This window comes from Ceratotherium simum, chromosome 14 (assembly GCF_057802395.1).
Source record: "Ceratotherium simum simum isolate JZ-2026a chromosome 14, ASM5780239v1, whole genome shotgun sequence".
In the NCBI taxonomy this organism is placed as follows: domain Eukaryota; kingdom Metazoa; phylum Chordata; class Mammalia; order Perissodactyla; family Rhinocerotidae; genus Ceratotherium; species Ceratotherium simum.
In genome coordinates, this window is record NC_141913.1 from 39,172,426 (window position 1) to 39,189,280 (window position 16,855).

At 41.2% G+C, this 16,855-nt stretch overlaps 1 protein-coding gene across 1 annotated transcript in view; it reads right to left on the reverse strand.

Annotated features, from left to right (window-relative positions):
- Positions 1-646: 646 nt before the first annotated feature.
- The window catches only part of CFAP53 (cilia and flagella associated protein 53), a 45,229-nt gene continuing 29,020 nt past the window's right edge, over positions 647-16,855 (reverse strand). The window contains exons 6-8 of the mRNA XM_004422527.3: positions 6,736-6,952; positions 4,747-4,849; positions 647-1,819 (exon numbers count right to left, since the gene is read on the reverse strand). Of these exons, the coding sequence (XP_004422584.1) occupies positions 1,591-1,819; positions 4,747-4,849; positions 6,736-6,952 (549 nt within the window). The 3' untranslated portion in view covers positions 647-1,590. The remainder of the gene's footprint in view (positions 1,820-4,746; positions 4,850-6,735; positions 6,953-16,855) is intronic.

Below are 16,855 nucleotides of genomic sequence, written 5' to 3' on the forward strand. Positions count from 1 at the left end.
CTTCTTAGCTTCCTACCTGGTGGGGAGCAGTCAGTGCCCCTGGGGGCACTCTTCGACCAAAGTGGGCAGGAGTGAGGCGTTAAATGGCCCAGCCTCCACTTGGGCAGTACACACCTGCGAGGCTTCCTACACAGTTCCTCAGAAGGCCCGAGTGGAATGAGACCCAGTTGCCTGTGGTGGTCACCAACCTATAGCACATGCTTGTACTGGCTCCTCCCCTTCTACCGCCCACCCCACACTTCTGCTTCCTGGATCACCTACCAAATAACCTAACAGCAGCCAAGTCCTCACAGGGGCTCTGCTTGCGGGGCAACTGAACCCAAGACACGTTCTCATCTATAAAGTGAGGGATTTGGAGTAGACCCTCTCTCAGGTCCCTTTCAGCTCTAGAAGCACCTCAGTTTTTAGACAAGAAAAGTGAATCCCAGGAAGCCCTGCCACAGGTCACACAGCTGATTAATGGTACACGGGGCAAGAACCTAGCACGAAACTGTCTTGCTGTGTCAGTTTTCCCAGAAGCACATCCACAAAGTCATTTCAAATAAAAGTCCCACATCACAATGCTTGGAAGCACTAAGCTAATAACCCTCAGCCTCTATCCACAACACACGTCTTAGAACTTTATAGAAAAGAATTGACATCGGAGACAATGTTGGCTCAGAGAGTCCTCGTCCAGCCAACACCTTCAGAGGAGACATAAACAGAATCACATCTTTTTATTGTGACCTGCACTAGGTGTGATATCCCTTTTCCAGTTATCTCAGAGTCCTCCCTATATAGGAAGCTATTCTTTTTATTAGATGAAACTCTCAGCTAAATTCTGAGAAGCTATTTGCCCAGTTTATGTAAGGTATTGAAATATTAGAAGGATGGTTTAAAGAAGGAAAAATATTCATGCCCATGTGTAATTTATGGATGTACTTGATGGATTTGCACCAAAATGCTATGTTAGCAAACATAAAGGTTTGGATAGAGTCCATGAGGTGATGGAAATGGAATGAAAATAGCCTCATGCTATATATTGCCAAACAACAAGCCTTAAAGGGCATATTGGTTGATTAAGACCGCTTTGACAACAAATTGGATTTTAGTAAGAAATCATGACGTTATGGGATGGAAAAAGTGCTGAACTAAGAGATAGGAGATTTCTTTGGGCTTCTGTTTCTGTATTTGCAAAATAAAGAAAACAAAAATATTTGTGATGGGCTTTTAAGATCTAAAAGTCTATAATTCATTGATTTTGCCTGCTACCTATTGTGGGGAGGCAGTAAAGCAGAGAGACTAAAAGCATAGACTCTATAATCAGACTGGGTTCAACTGGCAGCACCACCACTTACTGACTGTGGTGTTTTCCAACACCAACAACCATAGGGGTAAGTCAGGAAAATAATTCTGCTATAGGTAGATTATTCAGATTTGTAAGTCTATAAAATCTAAAAAAGGAACAAAGTTTAATTTGCAGGAAGAAAATTACGTGTAATGATACAAACTCAAAGGAAGAAGGTTATCCATGAGTTAAAAGGAACATACGAGCATACTGTAGTGAAAAATATTAAAAGACTGACAAAGACAATATAGATGCTCATGAAACTACAGTGGCGGCTTACTAGGGCACGCCCTCCGCATGGGATGAATGTTCCGGGGCAGCACTCGATGGATGCACAGGATCTCCCGGATCTTGTCCTGGCAAAGCTTGTTTGCTGCCACCCCTGCTTCAAACTCTCGGCGCGCCTCCTCCTTCTCTGCTTCCCGGGCCTGCTGCTGGTAGGACATTTGCATCTGAAGCTGCTTCCTGTACTCTTGGGCTAACCCGGAGCGTCTGAAGTGTTAGAAATGACAAAGTATACAACTATAAAAGTAAGCATTTGGATTTATTTAGGGCATTAAAATTAATGTAATTTGTGAAGTCAAATTAAAATTCCCATTAAAATCAGACTGAGTGGGGAAGAAATAGGTAAAAAGTTCAATAATGTGTTTATTACACAATAAGAATTAAGATAATCTTAGAACAAATATTGATTTTAGGGGGGGAGTGCTTCTTCCACACTCAAAATATTTACTGCTATGTGGAGAGAGTCCTTGGCCTCTCTCCGTCCCCTCTCTTACTCCTTTCCAAGGAAGAAGTGACTTACCTATTGGGAACAGGCTGGTCTGCCTGTTTTCCACTCTGCTCTCTATCAAAGGGCCACGGCCCTGCAGGGCAGGCCTGCAGTGGTCTGGACCACTAGTGACTGGGTGGGTAAGTTTGCCTCATTCTGTTCAGTATTAACTAGACAATTTCCTCCATATATAAGCCACATTTTAAAATTTATAATGTGACTTTTTTTATTGTGGTCAAAAACACATAATATAAAATTTACCATCTTAACCAATTTTTTTTTTTTGGCTAAGGAAGATTCACCCTGAGCTAACATCTGTGCCAGTCTTCCTCTATTTTGTATGTGGGTCGCCACCACAGCATGGCTGCCAACGGTGGTGTGGGTCCACTCCTGAACCGAATCCAGGCCTCCAAAGCAGAGTGCAATGAACTTAACCACTAGGCCATGGGGCCGCCCCATCTTAACCACTTTTAAGTGTACAGTTCAGTAGTGTTAAGTATATTCACATTGCTGTAAAACAGATCTCCAGGACTTTTTCATCTTTCTCCAGAAACTCTATACCCATAAACAACTCCGCATTTCCCCCTCCCCCAGCCCCTAGTCAACACCATTATATTTGATGTCTTATGAATTTGACTACTCTAAGTACCTCAGGTAAGTGAAATCATACAGTATTTGTCTTTTTGTGACTGGTTTATTTCACTTAGCATAATGTCCTCAAGGTTCATCCAGGCTGTAACATCTGACAGGATTTCCTCCCTTTTTTAATGCTGAATAATAGTCCATTGTATGTATATACCACATTTTGTTTATCCATTCATCTGTTAATGAACATTTGGGTTATTTCCATCTCTTGGCTATTGTGAATAGTGCTGCTATAAACTCGGCTATGCAAATATCTCTTCAAGGGCCTGCTTTCAATTATTTTGAAAATATACCCAGAAGTGGGATTGCTGGATCATATGGTAGTTCTATTTTTAATTTTTTGAGGAAACTTCATACTGTTTTCCATAGCAGTTGCACCATTTTACGATCTATAAGCCATATTTTCACATCAGCTTTTATCAGAAATAAAGATTATAGCATGCATGTACCTCTGTGGCAGCTTCTATTTTCCAAAGATGGCCACAGTAATATCTCCCCTCCCATGTGCTCTTCTGCAGTGTGAATCTCTACTCCCCTTATCAAGAGGTGGAGCTTATTCCTCCATCCCCTTGAATCTGGATGGGCCCTGTAGCTGCTTTTATGACCAATAGAATATGACAGAAGTGATGCTATGCCAGTCCTAGGTGTAGCCCTTAACTGGCCTGGCAATTTCCTCCTCTGTCTCTTGAAATGCTTGCAATTGAAACTCCCTCTCAGAACCAGCCACCATACTGGGAGAAGCCCAAGCCACATGGAGAGGCCACATGTAGATGTTTGGGCTGACAACACCAGATGAGATTCCCAACTACAGTCAGCATACACTGAAAGCTATATGAGTAGCTATCTTAGGTGTCCACTCCAGGTGAGCCGTCAGATGAATGGAGGGCCAGCCCCATCTGACTTGAACCACATGAAAGACTTTAAAGCAAGAACCACCCAGCTGAGCCTTATCTATCCATCACAGAATCATAAGAGATAATCATAACTCACTTCAAACCACAAATTTTGGGGTGTTTTTTTAATGCACCAGTAGGTAACTGTAATACCTTCTGCCTACACTTTTTTTTTTTCTTATTGATTCAGAAACTGGGCAGGGAAGAGAGTTACTATCCATTAAGTTCCCCTCACATCTCAAACAACTCAATTTTCAAAAACAAAAAGGAAACACCTCCAGAGAAGAAGCAGTAGCAGGAAGTCAGTAGTGTAGGCCAGGCTTTGTTGTTAATGCCCCCAAGTGACAATAGGCCCAGGTGCATCAACCATACTCTTTCTAGTAAGAAAAGAGTTTATTTCTATTCACCAAGTGTGAGTGAGTCAGACGACAGCCCCAGGGACAGGGAGGGTGACTAGCAATCAGAGGAGCCAGGTCCTCTTCCTCCACCACACAGGTCGCCTAAATTGGGTAGCATGGCCATCAGTGGGAAAGGACTACTATAGTCCAAGAAAGGCTACAAGGAGGCCTTTTCCTCCACTTGATTGTGGTGATCAGAGGGACACATGTCAGAGGAGAGCAGTGGTATTTCCCAAAGCATCCAGAGCGTTTCAGTTTTCCAGCCCAGTGAGGCTGCAAAAATCTGCCTGAGGACATTTGCATGGAATCATATCCCAAAAGCCATTTCTGCTAATCTAACTAATTAGGTCACCCTGTATTTCAGAATTTATTTCATGGGGGAAAAAAATCTTATTTCATTGGGATTGAGGGTTGGGCCTATTTTATAAAAATTGTTTCTAATTTATTTTATTTTTTAAGACGTACATCCAATTTAATAGCTAATGTATATAATCAGAATGTACACAATGGCAATAGAATTTGATTTTACCAGGATGGTTAGTGCTTATTTTTATATGAAACTGTGTAAACTGGCTTGAGCTTTTAGGACAAATGTAATACTGATGTAAAATAATGTCAATAATACATGAATTATGGCACACTGTCCCCTCTCTATGGAAAAATCTCCAGTTTTTTTGGTGGTAAATAATAAAAACGGAAACAAAATCATACCTTGCAAAATTCTCCTTCTCTTCACGGTTAAGCTCTTTAAGACCTTCATTTATACGTTCCTGTTCCATAGCACGTTCTTCCTGTTCTTTTGCTCTTTGTTGCACTACAAAAGATAAGAGTAATTTTTTCTAAATGACTTTTTTTCAGACAAGACTTGCTGACATCTTTCTGGGCATCAATGCTATATTGTCTTTAGAAAGGCAGAGCTTAGAATCACTGGGCTGGATCTTAGATCAATAAGGTAGCAGTCATCTCCACTGAGGGAAGAATAGGGCTTAAGTTCATATGTGCTGTGATCTATACAGATTTTCCCTTAATCATTTTTCATTGAAAATCTATGATCAGCCCTTTTTATACCAGATTGCCACTGTTAGAACACTTCTCACCTTTCTCTTCTTGAGGAAAAACAGTTCTATTGCCGTTTATGTTAATAAGAGAGTTTATTTACTACAAAATAAACATTGGAAAAACAGTATATAAAGCTCTTATAAATTAAATAAGAAAAACTTAAGCATCCCAGTAGAAAAAAATGATAAAGAAAACAAACAGAGTTCACCAAAGAATAAATACAACCAAAATGTATATATCTTTGGTCCCAAAACCCATTTACAGGAATTTATCTTAAACAATCATATACAATCCAAAAAAATTATGTACCGAGATGGTAACCTGAAATGCTAAAATAGTAATAAAAAGATTCAAAACGATCTGAAGGTCTATTACTTGTGTTTAGGTAAAGTAAATTATGGTCCATTTTTATAATGGATTTCTAGGCAGCATTACAAATCCTATAATTGACCTGCAAAAATGTTTATGATAAGTGGAAAATGCAGGCTGTAAAACAATATATACAACATGATCCTAATTTTTGAGGGGAAATTATACACATAGTAAAAATACTGGAAGGAAATACATGAAGTTGTGAATAGTAGCTATTCTTGGGTGGTAGAATTATGGTTGATTTTGTTTCCTTATTTATAAACGTTCCAAATACTTAAATTTTCCATGTTTTCTTAATATATTCTAAAACATTCATCATGGGTGAAGATAGAAATCTTTTTAGTTTACAAGCTTTCTTCTCATTTTCTTAAACCTCTATCTAATACTGGCTTAACAATTTTTTTTTTTTAAGTTTTAATAAATTTTTTGTTTATTGCAGTTACATTGGTTTATAACATTGTAAAAATTTTTGGCTTAACAATTTTCAACTGCTCGAGTGGAGAATTAATCAAGGGAACCAAGATGAGCTTTCTCTTGCAAAGACAACTACGTGAAATCTAATGGTTCCCTAATAGTAAATCTGTCCATCTATTGCCTCCCCAGTTCATTGGGCTGGACACGGAATGGCGAAAACCTGGAGAAGGCAGTTCATTCTCTCAACAAATATTTCCTTTTGTGACCAAGCACTGTTGGAAGCTGAGGGAATACAATGGTATTCTAAGGCAGAATTGTGAGCAAGCCACAGTGAGAGCCCCCGAAAGAGGATTTATTATGAAGAGGGGAACACAGAGAGCCTCACAAGGAATGAGATATTTGAGCTGGGCTTGAAGGGTGTCCAGGATTTCTCAAGATCAAAAGCATCATAGGCAGAGCAAACCACCCAAGCAAAGGTATGGAGGTGTGGAGATACCTGCAGAAAGAAAAGAGGGACAGATAAAAGAAAGGGTGTGTGTGTGTGTGTCTGTGTCCCATCTTCTCATTCTCCTTTATTGTCACTAAGGCACACAGAGCATTCAAGGACATACTGTTCCTTTAACCTTTAGAACATCTCCCCCATGACTGCTCAGAATCTGCTGGGATATAAAACTCTTCATGTGTTTATACTTTGTGTATTCAATTAGCTAAGTTCTGCAAAGCAGGGATCTTGCCTTAATCCTTCTTACATCCTCCATAGTATTTCACACATAATACCTACTTCATAAATGTTTTGGTTGCTACTTAAATTGAATTAAGGCCCAACTATAATATAATTAGGATTCATTTCCTTACACTTTTCTTGAACTTGAAGCTTTCTTGTACACATGACTTCATTCACGAGTTGTTTCCTTGCCTCTTTTTCAAGTCTCAGCTCCTTGTCCTTCTCAGCCAACTTCTTCTCCTTCTCTTCCTCCAATATTCTGTCCAATTCTTTCTCCTGAGCTTTTTCTTCCTCACGCCGCTGTGCCACATATTGATGATATATCTTCTGTTCTCTTATCATCTCTTCCTTCATAACATAAAAATTACCTCATGTTAAAATGTTTAGGTATGATAATGATATTGAGGATAAGTTTAAAAACAATCTTTTAGAGCTACGTACTGAAACATTTAAAAATGAAATGTTATGTCCAGAGTTTATTTCAGAATATTCAGGGGTGGTGGTGGGGAATGGGTGAGTGTAGATGAAACAAGAACGACCATTAGTTGATGTTTGTTGAAGCTAGGTGATGGACACATGGGGGTTCACTGTACTATTCTTTGTTATCTGTTTGAAATGTTTTATAATACATTTTTGAATAAGTTAACTCAAACACTTTCCCACAATGTTTCTCAAGGCGAGTCCCAAATAATTTTCAATTATACAGCTTTATTTTCATCTGGATGGATGAAATTTTAACCTGATAAACAAAATAAGTCACTACTACTATTATAGCACTGTCTCTGACTAGAGATGAGTCACTTGATACTTTATAACAGCAATTCTCAATCTTAGCTACACTTTGGAATCACCTGGGGAACTTTAAAAAGTATTAAGGGCTGAGTCTCACCCTCAGAGATTCCTATCTAAGGGAAAGCCTTTAAGTTCCCCAGGTGATTTTAATGTGCAGCTATGGTTGCAAACTGAGCTTTATAATGCAGCCATTTTCAATTGGCTTCTCTGTCTTTCATGGTATTATTTGTGCTGGTTCATCCAATCTCTGATCTGATCTCTTTTGAGGATATCATAGATCGGAGGTAGGACTAGCAAGGTCTGCACCCTCAGAGAGGCTTGTATACATAGTCTCATACTTACTTAGGAAAAAAATTAACAAAAGAAGTGCAAAACTTATACTCTGAAAACTAAGAAACATTATTGAAAGAAATTAAAGAAGACCAAAATTAATGGATGTCTCACAGATCGGAAGACAAAATTATTAAAATGGCAATTGTCCCCAAACTGGTCTACAGATTCAAAACAATCTCTATCAAATTCCCAATTGGCTTCTTTACAAAAATTGACAAGCTGATCCTAAATTCATATGGAAATGCAGGGGAGCCAGAACAGTCAAAACAATTTGAAAAATAAGAACAAATTTGGAGGATTCACATTTCCTGATTTCAAACTTACTACAAATTTACAGTGATCAAGACATATAAATATGCGATATTGGCATAAGGATAGACATATAGATTAACAGACTAGAACTCAGAATCCAGAAATAAACCCACACATTTACTGTCAATTGATTTTTGACAAGAGTGCCAAGACAATTCAATACGGGAGAATAGTCTCTTCAACAAATGGTGCTAGGACAACTGGATATCCACATGCAAAAGAATGAAGTTGGACCTCTACATCATACTGTATACAAAATTTAACTCAAAATGGATCAAAGGCCTAAATGTAAGAGCTAAAACTATAAAACTCGAAGAAGAAAACATAGGACTACATCTTCATGACTTTGGAGTAGGAACAGTTTTTTTTAGATATGATATCAAAAGCACAAGCAACAAAAGAAAATACAGGTAAACTGCACTTCATTAAAATTAAAACCTTTTGTGCTTCAAGGGACACCATCAAGAAAGTAAAAAGACAACCCACAGAATGAGAAAAAATGTTTACAAATCACATAAGTGATAAGAGACTTGTATGTAGCACATATAAAGAACTCTTACAACTCAATAATAAAAAGACAAATAACCCAATCAAAAATTGGGCAAATGACTTGAATAAACTGCTAATAGATTTCTCCAAGGAAGATATATAAATGGCCAATAAGCACAGGAAAAGAGGCTCAACATCATTAGTCATTGGGAAAATGCAAATCAAAACCACAATGACATATCACTTCAGACACACTAGGATGGTTAAAATAAAAAAGACAAATAATTAAGTGTTAATAAGCATGTGGAGAAATCAGACCCCTCATACACTGCTAGTGGGAATGTAAAATGGTGAAGCCACTTTGGAAAACAATTTGGAAATTACTCAAAAGCTTAAACACAGAGTTATCCTAGTACTCAATAATTCCACTCCTAGGTACATGCCCAAGAAAAACAAAAACATATGTCCAAACAAAAATTTACATATGAATGTTCACAGCAGCCTTATTCATACTAGCCCAAAAGTGCAAACAACTCAAACATCCATCAGCTGACAAATGGATAAACAAAATGTGGTATATCCATACAATGGAATATATTCAGCCATAGAAAGGAATGAAGTACTCATATGTGCTACAACATGGATAAGCCTTGAAAACATTATGCTAAGTGAAAGAAGCCAGTCAAATGGTCACATAATATATGATTCCATTCACATGAAAGTCCAGAATAGGGAATCCATAGAGACAGAAAGTATATTAGTAGTTGCTTAGGACTAGGGGTTGGCGGGTGGGAAAGAGGGATAAGCAAGATAATGAAAAAGTTCTAAAATTGACTGTGGTGATGATTGCACATATCTGTGAATATACTAAAAACCACTGCAGTATATTTTAAATGGGTAAATTGTATATTATATGAATTATACCTTAATGAAGCCGTTAAAAAATAAACAAAATAAAATAATCCAATTGAGAAAAACTCAACAGCAAAAAGAAAGAAAGAAAGAAAAAATCAAACAATCCAACTAGAAAATGGGCAAAAGATATGAGGAAACATTTCACCGAAGAGGATATACAAATGGCAAATAAGCACATGAAAAACTGGTCAACATCAGGGGCCGGCCCCATGGTGTAGTGGTTACGTCCAGCACGCCCTGCTTTGGCGGCCTGGTTTGGTCAGTTTGGGTCGTAGGTTTGGTGAGTTTGGGTCGTAGGCGTGGACCTGCACACCTCTCATCAAGCCACGCTGTGGCGGCGTCCCATATACAAAGTAGAGGAAGACTGGCACAGATGTTAGCTCAGGGCTAATCTTCCTCAAGCGACAAAAGAGGAAGATTGGAAATGGATGTTAGCTCAGAGTGAATCTTCCTCACTAAAAAAAAAAAAAAAAAAAAAAAAAAAAAGGTCAACATCATTAGCTGTTACAGAAATGCAAATTAAAAACACAATGAGATAGCACTACACAGCTATCAGAAAGGCTAAAGCAAAAAATAGTGATACCACCAAATGCTGGTGAGGATGTGGAGAAACTGGATGACTCATACATTGTTGGTGGGAATGAACATTATTGGTGGGCTAGTATAGCTACTCTGAAAAACAATTTGGCAGTTTCTTAAAAAAAACTAAACAGTCACCTAACAATTGCCCTTCTGGGCATTTTTCCCAGAGAAACAAAAATTTGTGTTCACACAAAAACCTGTACATGAACCTGTACATTATAGCAGCTTTACTTACAAGAGCCATAACCTGGACACAACCCAGATGACCTTTAAGAGGTAAATGGTAAAAACAGACTGTGGTACAGTCGTACTATGAATACTCCTCAACAATTAAAAGAAATGAACTACGGACACATGCAACAATCTGCATATATCTCCAGAGAGTTATGCTGAATGAAAAATGTCATTCCTGAAGGTTATATACTATATGATTCCATTTATATAACATTTTGAAATGACAAAATTATATAAATGGAGAACAGATTAGTGGTTGCCAAGTGTAGGGACAAGAGGGAAGTTGGTGTGGCTATAAAAGGGAAACATGAAGGATCCTAGTGGTGATGGAAATATTCTGTATCTGGCTGTGTCAATGTCAATATCCTGGCTGTGATATTGTACTATAGTTTTGCAAGATGTTACCATTGAGAGAAGCTGAGTAAAGGGTAAATGGGATCTTTCTGTATTATTTCTTACAACTGTATGTAAATCTACAATTATCTCAAAATAAAAAGTTTAATTAAAGAACATAGTAGCAGATTTCTGGTTTCCAGTTCGGCATGAAAGGAGCTTAGAAGTTGCCACTCTCTCCTAACAAGTAAAAAGCTCAACTGAAAAATCAACAACTAATCTTAGATCCACAAGAGAAGTGAGGGCACAGGGCAAACCACTGCTCCCCGAATTAGAGACAGACAGGTGAATACAGAGAATCACAACTTACCATAGCAGAAAGCCATGAGTAGAAACTTCTGTAGGAAGTTGGCTGGGTAGAAAGACCTGAACGGTAGTAGATGAATTGCTGGAGGCTCAGCGAGTTTAAGGGGACCCAGACTCTGAGAGATAAAAACTCTAAGAGGACCCAGTTACGGGGACCCCCACACTTTTGTGAGTTTTACCTCCTGGAACTCCACCAGGTTCTCACAGTGAATATCAGAGAAAAATCCCCTCATGTTTACAGCAGAGGGAGGGAGAAAGGAACCATTTCGAAATACACCAGAGCCTTTTATTCTTCTTAACAAGGTTTGCCCTCAGGAGAAACTATTTAACCAGAGCCTAACCTGCTGGGCTTTTATCAGAACCTAAGTGACCTGGGAGAAGGGAAATACCCTGGACCACCTCTAGCCCTCCATGTGGGAAAAGGGAAACACCATAATCAAGGCTTCCAATGACGAGGGAGAGTCCAAACCCAAGGGCACTAGCACTAAAGATATAGAGGGAGAATCCCTTCCCCTGCTTACTTGGATTTTTATGGCTTGGTACTGAGCAGTTATTACCACAAAGGCTCAAACCCAATGCAAAACACTAGAGCAGGCCCGACTCCTCTATAAGATTGGTATGGTCCAATGAGTCTATCACTTCTTTGAACATAGCAACCCAGGTGACTCAGATTTCATCTCCAGTCCTAAAGAGGCCCCAAATGACCCTGAATCCAGATAATTCTTCTTACAGGGATCACCCCTCACATTACAGGGCCATGCTCCTCTACTTTGTGGGGACCTCCCAAACTATTCAGGAGGCCCTGGAAGGAGTAGATGTGGTGGCCTGCTGTGAAGGAGACGCTTACTCAGACTCCTAGATTTTACAGTACCAATGCGGCCCACAACCCCAAGGCCAGCCTTCAGGTGCCAGGCCCTGCAGCCCACCTTGCAGAGCACCCTTCCCACCTCCTGGTCCTGGAGCTTCCACGCCAAACATGTCAGGAAGCAATGCCTGGGAGGGCCTTGTACTGGCAGCTCCACCAATTAGGGGTCAACAATGATCTTATATTTGGACAGCCCTGGAGTAAGCTCCTGTCTTTAAAACAAGTGATTACCTCACTACAGAGCCCAGTGTTAATGTCCCAGAGACCTTCAGAGAGTCCCAAGGCTCCCGCTGCCCTGAACAGGCTTGGCAGCCCCCAGAGAATTACCCTGGGGACTTGGCAGCTCCTTGAGCATGTCCTACCTCCACGGGAACAAAGGCAATAACTAGACATTCCCGGCTCTATTAGACACAGAAGCCCAAGTCATGGTGATTCCAGGTAACCCTTCTAAATTCCCCAAGATAACCTCATACAGCCTATAAGGCATAGTGGGTAAATCTGTAAAGGGAGTGCAAATTAAGCTAGAACTGTCTATTAGCACTATATTTCTAAAACAGTTGCTAGTGGTGGTGGCCCTCCTGGGTCTCTCGTTTCCTATTATAGATATGGATGACCTCACCCACTGAAATGCTTAGTGGAATAAACCCAAATTCCTGGCAATTCTCGTGGGAATTGCCAAATGGGAACCTGTCCAATCGCCTCTTCAGTGAAAACGGTAAATACACCACAATACTGGCTGATGCAAGGTACGAAGGGCCTTTGGCCCATCATTAGAGCTGTGTTTGACACTGGGGTCATTAGGCCCACTATCTCACCCTTTAATAGACCTATCTGGCCAGTGTTAAAACCAGCCACCAATGAATGGAGATTAACAATTGACTATCAAAACTTAGATGAACAAGATCCTGCCGTTAAGGCTTCCATTCCCAATACTATAGAGATGGTAGATGATATCCAATAGGCTCAGGGCCCCTACTTTGCTGTCCTAGACTTAGCCAACGTGTTTTATTTGGTCCTGATAATTGAAGACTCACAACCTCAATTTGCATTCACTTTCAAGGGTACCCAGTATACCTTTACTTGGTTGCCCATGGGTTATCTAAATATCCCTGCCATAGCACATAACCTATGGCAACAAGATATAAATTCACTCATACTAACTCACTGCTGCCTTTGGCATTATATAGATAACATTCTACTATGGAAGCCCTCTGAGGATGCCATCTGGAAAGACTTATACCTAGTAACACATTTACAGCGGAGAGGATGGGCCATTGCCCTGTATAAGATCCAAGGATGAGCCACTTTTGTCAGGTCTCTGGGCATAGCGTGGTCAGCTAAGGGCCAAGAAATTCCTCTCGTTGTAAAACATCAACTCTTCACAATCAAGCCTCCCCCTACATATGGCAGGCACAATACATACTAGGTTACTTCACCTTTTGGAGGCAACATGTTCCATACTTATCCATTCTGCTTAGGCCTATTTATGCCATTACATGCAAACTGGCTTCTTTCCATTGGGGAGAACTTCAAAAAACTGCCTTATAGGTGGCCTAGCAAGGCATACAGCAGACCTTGTCCTTAGTCCCTCTGGGCTCAGACTTCCAAGTTGAATCACTGGCAATGCCTGATTATGCCTCATAGAGTCTCTGGACCAAGCATAGCTCTACCTGGCTGCCCACAGGGTTCTGAACCAAATGTCTGCCCCAGACAGCAGCCCGGTACATGCCACCAGAGCACTAAATCTTGGCAGCCTACTGGGCCCTTTCAGAGACAAAGGCATTAACAAGCTAGCGGCCTGTACTGCTTTGCACACAAGTCCCCATCTTGCCTTAGGTCAGGGATTCAACCCAGCAGCGGCTGGCAAGGCCACTGAGGCCTCACTGTTAGAATGGAAATGGTACCTTCAGGAAAGGAATAAATCTGATGTCAAGGGTCTTTCCAAATTACAGGAGGATGTGACTTCCTCCATGATAAGTCCCTTGCTCACTGACATTGAGGTGCAGCTAGTGGCACCCCCACTGCCGGCCCCTCTAGCAGTGTGGGGAGGCCCTTGGGACCAACTGTCTGATAGGGAAGGGGAGTTGGTGTTCTTCACCAACGGCAGCACCACCATTGTAGGCAATGCAGCCCACTGGAAGACCATGGCATATTCCTAGTTGAGGAGGGTTCTCCTGGCTTAGCCCAACTGGCAGAGTTGGTAGCAGTGCACCTGGATCTACAACAGGCCATAATAATGCAACTCCTATGGGCACACATTTTTACTCATTCCTGGGCGGTTGCCAACGGGCTCACAGTCTGGTCTGGACAATGGCAAAACGATAAGTTCATGATTCAAAGAAAGCCTATATGGGGTACCTCCATTTGGAAAGAAATTGCACGCCTGTTCCAAGGCTCCGCATGAGCCACCTCCTAGAGTACCAAACACAACCCTCAACACAACTATTCTTCCAGTGCCATACTCACAAGCAGAGTGGGCCCATATTACATCAGGCCATATGGGAGTGACAGCACTCACTGCTTGGGCACACAGGCGTAGCATCCCCCTTACCATGGTTCTAGACAAAGAAGTGGTAGATAATTGCCCCCTTTGCTCCCAAACAAAACTCTGGAAGGCTCCCAGGTGAGGACATATGTCCTGGGCAACAGACTCTACTCCAGACGCATATTGATGTTATCAGGCAGCTGCCACCCTTCACAGAACCTAATAGGTATGCAACCACCATTGTGGATACCTTCAGTGGATGCCTGCTGGTTGCTTCCCATCATGTAATCTCCTTCTTAACCAGGTATGTGTGTGTTTATCCCCTTTGGCCCACCAGACATCATAGATTCAGATCAAGGTACCTATTTCAACTCCTAAATTGTTCTGTCATGAGCTCTAGAATATGGAATCTTGTGGAATTTCCACCTAGCTTAACAGCCCCAAGCAGCTGGATTTATAGAAAGGCACAGTGGCCTACTCAAAGACATGTTCCTCAAGCTTTTAAACAGTAAGTGGCTCCCCAAATGGACAGAATTTTTGTCCCAGGCTCTAATACTACTTAACTCCCAGCCTTCAGATCTCCAAATCCCACACACCTACTATCCGTCTCCTCCAAAGACTCTCCTGCTAGTACTTAAAGAGAACCCCCACTCCTTTGACATTAGAGAGGACATCATTCACATCCGCTCACCAGATGAATCTCCCCTTCCCATTTGATGTTTTGATTGTCTCTCCATCTTCCACATGTTCAGCCATCCTATGGTGCAGTTGTTCACCTGGCTAATTTTGTTCCAGTATATCTCCTGAGACATGGTTAGGCCTGAGGGGTCTACCAGCAACCCTATTATCCAGGCTGTACACAATAAGAGTAATAGCCACAACCCAAAGCATTTGCATTTGGCTAGCTTGCGGGGGCCTCCTTTGGGACCAACAATTTGGATACTGACCAAAGGCAGGGTGTAGTTGCATTAGAGTAAGAGATTGTTTACCTCTTCTAAGGTTGGGTAGGGGCTGATAAAGGCCGCTAGATCCCAGAGTCGTTTTTGGATTTCATTTCCTAAGGTGGCTGACATCCACTAGGCAGAGGGCCTCTTTTCCTCTCTCTGAGATCCACACAGTTCCATTAGTGGGTCCTGGAGCTATAATTTCAAACTCTTGCAAAATTTGTGATGCATTTAGTTTAATTAACCAGACTTTATAACACGAAAAGCAAGGCAAATCTGGTGGCCTTAGGTTTGTGGCTGGTACTGGGTTATCGTCTGGGCCAACAAAATCTGTATAATCATGATCTCTAAGCAATTGAGCAGGGGTTTGTCCACTCAGACTCTCTATTATAAGAGGATCATATTGCACAATCTCATCCTGTACAGTTATCACCTCTTACTGATGAATAATGCTTCATTTGTATTCTGTTGTGGATCAGACTCAAAGGGCCAGGAACAGGTCCAGTTGACACTGACCAGTCTGCAAGCTGTCTGTGGAGATGACCCCTATTATCACAACACTGTTACCTTTAATATTCCACCCACTTTTACCTTCCCAGCATCCCTCTGCTAGAGACATCCCGTTCTCGTACCAAAAAATCTATTCTTATCCCTATCATGTTGGGACTATCACCACTGGACTAGCAGGCATAGGAGCTGCCACCCTAGTCCAGAAAGATCAAAATAAGCCACCCAGCAGTTATCAGCTACCCCAACCAACTACATACAGAAAACACACCATGATGCAACAAAAGCATGACTCACTAGCACAAATGGTGATGGATAATCAACTGGCATTAGATTTTCTATTGGTTGAACAGGGTGGAATCTGTTCTATACAGGGCATCTCTTGCTGCACGTATATTAGCAACTCAGAACAAGTACAGGCCAACCTCCAGAAGATGTCTCAAGAGATACAGGTCATGCATAATGTAACCAAAAATTTCAACAAATTCCCACACTCCAAGGTCCCTGATTTGTTCTCATGGCTCTCGCCATGCACCTGGGGGCAATGGCTAAGAACTGGATTCTAAACAATAACGAGTCTATTCATCACAGGCTTCACCATCATTGCCTCAGTTAAATTTGCTTTACAATGGCTTCAGAAAATAATATCTATGTCCTTTAACATATCTGCTATACAAGTGATTGCATTCCTGATGCCAAGGCATCACAGGATAGATTGTTGAGAGTTCAGCTCAGGTACTCTATGGTATTGCTCCTTCGGCATCTATTTCATTTGGTCAAGTGGCCTGCAGTGACCTTAAATTGACATTAGCCTCTCATATAAGTGCATGCCCTAGATAGCAGCCCACAGAGTCACAAGCAAATGTAAGTTCCTGATGTGACTTCCTCAACAGCCTCGGTGATCAATAGTTTCCCCTGCCTCCCAATGCCTTCCCCTTATGTGCTCCTTAGATAAAACACCCATGGGGCTTTCCAAAACCCTGATCTTTTGGTTTGAATTGTCCAATCCAGACTTAGCCTGGGAACCCCAAAGCACTCTACCCATGGGCCCCATTAAGGGCATGTGTGCCAGGTGCTGCCTCTCTCTATCTGTA